This window comes from Cupressus sempervirens, chromosome 11, assembly GCF_028749045.1.
Source record: "Cupressus sempervirens isolate cs-2001-9-10 chromosome 11, ASM2874904v1, whole genome shotgun sequence".
Classification (NCBI taxonomy): Eukaryota; Viridiplantae; Streptophyta; class Pinopsida; order Cupressales; family Cupressaceae; genus Cupressus; species Cupressus sempervirens.
Window position 1 is genome coordinate 195,669,593 of NC_143128.1, and position 8,976 is coordinate 195,678,568.

The following is an 8,976-nucleotide window of genomic DNA, read 5'->3' on the forward strand; positions in this document are numbered from 1 at the left end:
TATAACTTTTATTGCAGCACCACTAAAAAAAGATTACAAAGGGTTGAATATAAAGAATTCACACTCACAAGAAAAACATACAAAAAAACTAGATACACATGTATCTAGACAAGTTTTATTTACAAAAGATTAAAGATAACAACAAATAACATATATCTAGACAAGTTTTATCTACAAATGATTAAAAATAAAAACAAATAAAACTTAATCCTAAATTTATGCATATTTGAGCACGTTCTTTAAACAGCATCAATTATCTACATGACTGGACAAACATAACACTTTCAACACTTTTGACGATCATATTGCAAGTGTTTATTATTTTAAATTCATTTGTTCGTTATACAAGATCTCAAACTTCTCGAGTTTCTTTACGAGGCGTGCAATGGTGCATTGTATTTCAATGCATTGTCTTTTTGTGGCGCAGCTGAGATTAATGTGCAGCAAAATGCCGCGTGGGGAATCTTCAGTTCTTCGCTCACACGCGTCGCAAAACCAGTTGAAATAGAAGCAAAAGTCTAGCACAATTTTCTGTAACCCCAAATAATGCCAACTTTCACGGTACCCAGAAGTGGCCCCATTATATGGCGGGGAGGGGTCTATAGAACGTTCACACCAACCGCTTCCATTGTCATTCAATCTCTCTGAGTAGTCTCTCGGTTTTAAGATTTCCTCAGGGCCGAAAATGAAAACGTATCGCAACGCTTTCATTGCATTATCATTTTTTCTGGCGGCGCTCATCAGTGGTGCGGCAGCTCGGCAGTTTGAGGTTGGCGGCAGCTCGGGCTGGGTTCCGCCCGCCCGTTACAAAGACTGGGCCGGGAAGTACAATCTGTTTGTTAATGACTCCCTCGGTAACATGTTAATGCCCATTACTTATGATTTTAATTATCTGTAAGGGTTTCCGATTCCGATCGTGGATGGTTTAACCAACATATTTTAAGGTTTTGATTCTTATATTACAAGTATTTAATGGTTAAAAATGATTTTTTTTAAAGCTTAATTTCTTTCTCAGTGTGTGATGTGTGATGTTTAAGAGATGGCCTTTGATTGTGTAGTTTTTTTGTATTGACTGTCATTTTTGAAACATAAGAGATTTCTTATGGATCATGTGATCCAAAGATCAATATAAAAAATCAAATCTAAAAGTTCTTCATGATAAATTGTGAAAATCTCTCATTATGATTTTAATGTTATTAGATTTTAAAATAGCTCAATACAATATATGTTCAAACTATCCAGCAATATAGTTTAGATTATATTTACGACTTATTTTTAAATTTTATTTGTTCTCCTCATGAATTAGGGGAATAAGAATGTATACTCACATGCATAACAAAAATATCTATATAAATTAAGTGTATCAGATCTCCACAATCCATATCAATGTATTTGTTAGAATTCTTTTAACACCAACATTTAGAATCATACTACATGATCTTTATCAGGCTCTCCTCCATCATATGTTCTTTTGCGCACATGTATCCTGATGATGGATCATATAGTTATATGATCCTAAAAGTTAGTACTAAAAAAATTCACATAATCGAATCCATAAAAAAAGGAAATACATCTATATAAATTATGGAAATACATCCTATATAAATTTGTTTAAATCTGTTAACACACTGATTTTGTAATTACCATGACTCCTTAGGATGGGTAACGGTTGCATGGTCATTGGTTTCAGTGCTGATCTCATTTTGAACAATTCTTTGATTGCCCCTTTGAATAATTTATTCCTTTACCTTATTTAACATTAAAATGTTTTTTGACTGTGTGAAATTTAGCCCGTGACTGTATAGACGTTGCCTGAAATTTAACTGTAATACTTAAAAGGTTATAATTGCGTATCGGTGGTGACATTAATGCAGTGTTCAAGTACAATCCAAGGGTGGACTCCGTGGTGGAGGTGAGTGCCGAGGAGTACAACAGCTGCAGCATCTCGAATCCAATCGCCTCTTTCGACGACGGCAATACGCTGCTCAACTTCTCTAACCACGGCCACTTCTATTTCGTCAGTGGCAACTTCTCAAGCTGCAGAGAAGGTGAAAAGATCACTGCCGATGTCCTTTCGCCGGGCAAAAGTAGCCGGCAATCCCCTGCCCCTGGCCCCGTCAAAGGACATTTTCCGGTTGACAACGTCGGCTGCTGTCAAAACAAGTGCTGCGACGGAGAATTTAATCCCATCTGCTGTCAAAAGCAGACATAACCCGGGAAGACGATCATCCACAAATGAAATCGCCTGTTGGAAGTTTGATTCTTGCATTAACTTTGCACTGCTATTTGCTGACGGAATTCGCGGTACAATTCTGTGGGGATATTGTTGAACTTTTTCTTGTGGGCTTTATTCAGCCCAGTCGAGTGGTGGTTCATTTGCGGGGTAACATGTACCATTATTCAATAGAAGTATTAAAGACTTCCATTATTTATTTAACACTTAGAAGGATGCATAAATGTTTTGGTTTTGGTTTGCCAATAGAAATTTTACGTTCTTGATCACAAATTCAAATTTCAAAGCAATCAAATATGTACGTGGGACCTAGTTTTGCCTCATATTGTGAGGCTCACATTCACTTTCATAATTGTAAGAATCCCGGTAGGATTTTCCCTGTTGCCGGAAAAGGTACAGTTTTCTTCAATTTCTTTTTGATCAGGACGGGAAAGTGGTTGCTAGGGTTTGGTCCAAGACGCGCAGGAAAGCCCTTTGTGATCACCAAACCTGCTATCGAACTCTGTTTGGTGTCCAACGTTGAAGAGGATGATTCTTCTACCATGTTAATGAAAATATGTTGGTTCAAAGTTTCTGAGTGGGCTTAAATTCATTGCACTTGAATTCAAGTGTAAATGGAATGTTTGAGGAATGTTTTGCGTGCTTATCCAAAACTAGTCAAAATTCAATTTATAATGATTATCTTTGTCGTTATATTTAACAGCTTTCACAAAATTCAATTTATAATGATTATCTTTCTCGTTATATTTAACAGCTTTCACATGGGTAAATCTTAAAATTTGGTGAATGGTCTAATTCTATATATCTATTTTATAGATGAGTGAAAAATTTAAAATTAAGGTTTCAGTTTTTACAAATTTATAGATTTAAAAATCTGAACTGAGAAAATTTGTCATTTCAAAATTTCCTTCCAATATATACTATCTAAAAGAGAAGCCACTCATTTTAAAATCATGGGTACTTATGATTAAATGTTTCAATAGACATAAATAAAACTAAAATGATCTATATATAATATAAGAAATTTATAAAAAAAATTATTAAAATTTAGAAAAAAACTATCACAGTTATTATACTTGCTGTGAGACACTAGTTTTTCCCCCTTGCTAATGTTCTTTAGCTGAAACGATTTTTCAATTTTGCACAATCTTAATGCAACGCCATGCTCAATGTGTGCCGTTTTCGACATACTTGCTGCTCAACTGAGTGACCTTTTGTAACTATTATTAATTAAATTAGAAATTGGAAACTCAAATCACAGATCAACTGTCTTTATAATTTAATTAAATTATGTTAAAATGCCAGTCATTACAGGTTCAAAAAAATTGTTGTATAACCATTTTTGTATAATTGATGTCCTTTTGCACGTTATCTTCGCCAAGTGGGTAGAGGTATGATAACTGTCCTTGAGATCTTAAGATCTTTTTTTTTTTTTGTCTACTATCCCTTATAGTAAATACTACTGTTGTTTTGGAGTTCAGATTGTATTTAATTTTTTATTGTCTGGTCACACTTTCTAATCTATTATTAGAATTGATAAGCAGCTCAAGAAAAAATAGAAGAAGAATTGTGACATATTGTACAATTCATTAGTTCTGGTGTGAAAAAATAGACTTTCTGGAAAATTAGTTCTGGTGTGAAAGAACAGATTTTCTGGAAAACATATATATGTTAGATGTTTTGCTCTAGTTTCACGAGATTAAAATTAGGAAGTAAATCCATCCATGGGAAGGCTAACAATCCTCATTCAATGAATTTGATTGATGATACAAGCTTCATCTTGGAGTACACCCAATACAATCTCAAAATGAACATTAAAGGCTGAGGTAAATATTTTAATGTACGCTCTTTTAAATGTTCAAGTGACACACTTGATCTTGTTTTTAGTGTCATCCCTTCTCCAATTTTGTAACATTCCAATTGCTCTTTAACATGCTAATGATGAATTATGAGATTTTATTCACAACAATGATGGAAAATTAGAACCCAATCATGATTGATTTATTAACAATATGTATGGAAAAACTAGCTCCCAATCAAATGTGAGATCTTCCTGTAATCTAATGTTAAAATGTCTGAAATCTATAAAGTGCAATCTACAATATTATTAATAAAAAAATAGCTCATAACCAAATCTAATAAATAGCACATAATCAAATCCAAAAGCTATTATTTGATTTCTAAAAACCCAAACCATCCTTCATGGTGGCAGCATTTGCCTGTATTTGTATTGTTTAACATTATTTCAATTATAAAAAATTAAGCTATTTGATTATATCTACAAAACTATCCTAATCTAATGTCACCCAAAAAATGTCTCGGTTTTACAAAGTCGTAGCATATGATATAAAGTTTTAATCTATTACCATTAAAAGAAAGTTGAGTATTCTTGAAAAGGTGGAATATAAATTATCACAGAACTACTTGCTAGGTCTTTCCAAATCTTGAACTTAAAAATACACTACTAAATACAATTCTAAGCAACTTGTTAGAAAAAGAATGAGATGGAGACCCTTACTTGAAGAACTAGGTTAAACTTAATTTTGATGGCACTACAAGAACAAAGGGGGTGGCTGGAGGGGGTATTGTTAGAGATAATGAGGGCAGTATGCTTTTGGCCTATGCTGGTAATCTAGGGAAAGTCTCAAATAATGTTGTGGAAGCCATGGTGTTCTTTTGGGGTTTGAATTTGGTTATTAGTGTCAGATGGGAGAATGTGGAGATAGAAGTTGATTCGGAAATTATTATTGAAACTGTGCAAGACATCATGAAAGAGGGATGGGTGATCAAAAAGGTGATACAAGATATAAGACATTTATTACTCATCCTGAAAAGATTAGAACTGAAGCATATTTTTCAGGAAGGTAATGGGGTGACAGACAAGATGGCGACGTTAGGTTTGAGTGTGCATGGCCTACCTTGGTGGAGGGATTTTAGAGTGTTGCCATATTTGGTAAAACTTTTAGTGAATAAGGATATTATCCCATGATGAAGTACAACTGGAGTGATTTTTTGTATCCGAGTGACAACTCAGTGATGAGTAGACTAATGGGGGCCGGTTCTAATGCAGGAGCATCTTGGCCGTTGCATTATCCTGCTGATTTTGTTGGTTGTTGTTAAGTTACAACAATTGCCGAGTGCTAGTAATTTTGTAGTGTAAACCGAGTTGAGATTATCCCAAGTCGTGTTAACACTCTAGTTAGTGTGTTATCCCATTTCACTCTACAGTGTATGATGAGTTCCACAAGGTGTGTCGAGTTATTCTTCATGTGCCAAGTGGTTTTTCATGTGTCGAGTTTCCCTGTTGATGCCAAGTGTCAGCATTTTGGATTTGTTTTTTGCATTTTTGGTGCGAGCCAACTTGCGGTATTTATTTTGATCATGATGTTTATGATAAGATCTTGTCTTAGGATGTGTCCAGACCATTGTTGGGTCGACCTTTTTGTTATGTAATGTTCTAGAATGTTCTGTAAGCTGTTTTGGCAAGTATAAATAGGGTGTTTTGGCTTAGAGTTCGGCAAGCAATGGGAGAGTAGTGATTTTGGGAGTAGCTGAAGGTCAAGTTTTTCTAAGTTTGTGGATAGAGGATCGAATGTGAGCACATTATGCCATTTGTCAACAATTTACACTTATTTTCCCATCAAAATGAATTCCCATTAAACAAATTTATGAATAAATTTAATTTAATTTTTAAAAAAATTCATGAGACAAAAACTTCCTTAAATTTAATAGCTTTTTTTTTTGAAGCGAACTCACTTATAAATCCTTAGGACCACTTCCCTTTTTAAATATCCCTAAAAAATTTGAGCAACACCCGCTCTATTTTTAAGGAAGCAAGTGCCCATGGAACCCTAGCCTAAGCTACCCGTCATTAAAAATTCACAAATGAAATAACGTTTGGTTGCGAGAATAGGAATAGCTATTCTGGAATAAAAAATGGGGCTACGTTTTGATTCAGCCAATATTTGATGGGGAATTTGCTGACCCCAAAATTTATGTTTTCTAAAATAAATGAAAGTGGAATAAGAATATGTATTTTAATAACACCTATTTGGGTGGAATTGCAAAACCCCATTTTTGGACCAAAATTGGAATATGTATTCCTATTTTACTTTGTATTCCAATTTCGATTTGGTGCATCCAAATGAAGAATTCAAAATTTTAAAATTTTACATATGCCTATTCTGCTTGTATTCCCGTTGCGGAACGGACACTAAGTTACCCATCATTAAAAATTCACATTACAGGTAGTGACCGTAAGGCCTGGTCCGACTCGGCAGCATAGCCCTGGTCGGCAGCATAGCCGGGTCCCCCTTCTAATGCATCATCAAAAGCAGAGCATAAAATAGATTCCATGGAAAATCCCTAAATAAAAGGAACGTTAAATAACAATAACAACAAATAGAATTATAATATTATATTGTAGTTCCGTTAGTCAGAATAAAGCATCATAAAGAGGAAACCATCATCATAAAGAGGAAACCATCAAAATTTCTGAAAAGATTCCCATCCACCCATGCCTCCATTAAATGAATCTGATTTCTGTGATTTACTTTATGGTGGTTCTTTAAATTGAGAAATGGAATACGATAAAACCCAATTTGAATCGGACATCAATGAAGCATCTTTTGACACAACTTTAAAGTGTTTCAAAAGTAGAACCTCCTTACTCAATGAGAGCTTTATCCTCTGAAAGGATATGATTCCCCATTTCCTTCCAGTGGTCCCTATTACAAGAGCCGTATTTCAGATGATAAGATTGGAAAAATCTTCTGGACGGTGTAAATAGACAAAGCAACTCACACTCGAAGTCGGTCGAGAATTAAAAAAAGCTTGAGAAACCTGCATATTCCGCCACTTCTTCCTTGTGTTCCATACTCTGGAATGCCGTTTCTCATTTGAGTTCCACTTATAAATAAGGCTGTCCAGTTAATAGATAGCTGGCATGCATTTGTAACGACGCACTAGATGTCATGACGGTGCCTTACACGCAGCGCATATCGATTGGAGAGTGACACAATATACCCAGAATCCATGTTTGGCTTCCACGCTTACTCCCACTGGTCCCTCATACGGCATCGAATTAGGAAGATGTCAAGATGAAATCATAACAGACGACAAGGAACCTTGAGAAAAATAAAGACCACTACTTAGAGGATATAGGAGAATATGAAATGAACACGTCGCGGCAGTATTTCGATTGAACACCACTCGCTAAAAAGTCAAGACGCGGACCACTCCTTCCGCAACTTTCTGCACAAACTATGAATTATGGCATCGTCATGTCATGTTCATGTCGTCCACCGAATTTTTCATTATTATACCATGTGAGGTCTGACACAGACTTCAACCGGCGTCACATAAATCAAATCACTCGATCAATCCCTGTTGTACATATGGATAATAGAATTTCTTCTCTTCCACTGTGTAACGTACCTCTTTGTATTCCGATACAACGAAATTACTGTAGTTATGCGTACATATTTTTTTCTATACTACGAAATTAATGTAGTTATGCGTACATATTTTTCTTTTCCCACTACAACGTCGAGGGCACCCAACGTCAAGTAGAACCACAATTTTCGTTTACCCAAAAGGGGTGTAACGGAAACCGATTATTTAAATATCAAATTATCAACATATACAGAATTAAATTTTTAATAACAGAATGCAAACCTCCAAAAGATTTTGCTTCTTGTTACGTCTTATTCGCGTACGTTAATTGTTTTCTTAAAATGGATCGACTTATTCGCGTACGTTATTTGCATGTTTGAAAAGTCTAACGCTACTATTTGCTAAAAAAAAAAAATTACAGATGGATTCTAGAAAAATGGAAATTTGTATATCGGAAATATCATAACGTTAATACAAATAGATTGTACAAACTAAATATTTAAATATTAAAAATATTAGAAATGAATTGTAGAAAATATTAAACATCAGAACTTAATTATAGATTAAGAAGTACTATACATGGATTGTAGAAGGCTGAAAATTTAGTTATTAGAAACATTATATTTAATAATAATAGTAAGATATTAACAAGTAAATAGTCATATACTGAAAAGCTTAACGTAACTATTTGCTAAAAAGTAACACAGATGGGTAACACGGATTGTAGAAAACTGTAAATTTGAATATTGGAAATATAATAATTATAATAATTATCTATTATGAATATAAATGATAGAAAAGCCTGGGTATACATTACTTATTTTTTCTTGGAATAGAGAGTTCAAAATTACAGGGCTACCGAAACAAAAGCTACTCATACGTAATTTACGATGACCATAAGATGAAGTGTTGTAGAATTTCGGACGTCTAATACTAAACAACTGCAAGCTCAACCGACCTTGTAAGAATCAGACAAGCAGAGAGAAGAACGATTGGAAGACCATGCGATGTAGCGTTTCACATGTCCATTGTTAAACCATTGTAAGATCAAACCATCACAGAAACAAAAGACTAGCGGAGACAAGAACAATGTAGGCTCTGCTTAAAGGCCCTTGTTTTTCCAACATGATAGAAACTAATATTGCTAAAACAAAAAAGCTTCAAGAGAAAATAATCACAGCCTGTGATCTAAATAATCATAACTCCACTCCAAAAAAAAACAGCAGAATTCGATTTAGAACAACAATTGAACTCATAACTAACACAGGAACCACTGAATATCAAACTATCAACATACTAAAGTTTTGAATGCTGCCATACTTCTAAAAAAAATAACATGGTCAAGTTTG

General features: G+C 34.4%; 1 protein-coding gene and 1 long non-coding RNA gene across 2 annotated transcripts; one reads left to right on the forward strand and one right to left on the reverse strand.

Moving 5' to 3' along the window:
• The first annotated feature begins 334 nt into the window (after window positions 1-334).
• Window positions 335-2,807, forward strand: LOC149528859 (mavicyanin-like). Its single transcript, XM_089811073.1, has 2 exons — window positions 335-854; window positions 1,875-2,807. Exons 1-2 carry the CDS (start codon window positions 686-688, stop codon window positions 2,210-2,212), a joined length of 507 nt encoding a protein of 168 aa, XP_089667199.1. The 5' UTR covers window positions 335-685; the 3' UTR covers window positions 2,213-2,807.
• Window positions 2,808-6,307: 3,500 nt separating this feature from the next.
• Window positions 6,308-7,042, reverse strand: LOC149528860 (uncharacterized). The gene is made up of 2 exons (XR_016358712.1): window positions 6,904-7,042; window positions 6,308-6,549 (listed from the first exon to the last, which is right to left on the reverse strand). It is a non-coding gene; the product is annotated as an uncharacterized LOC149528860 (long non-coding RNA).
• Window positions 7,043-8,976: the final 1,934 nt, after the last annotated feature.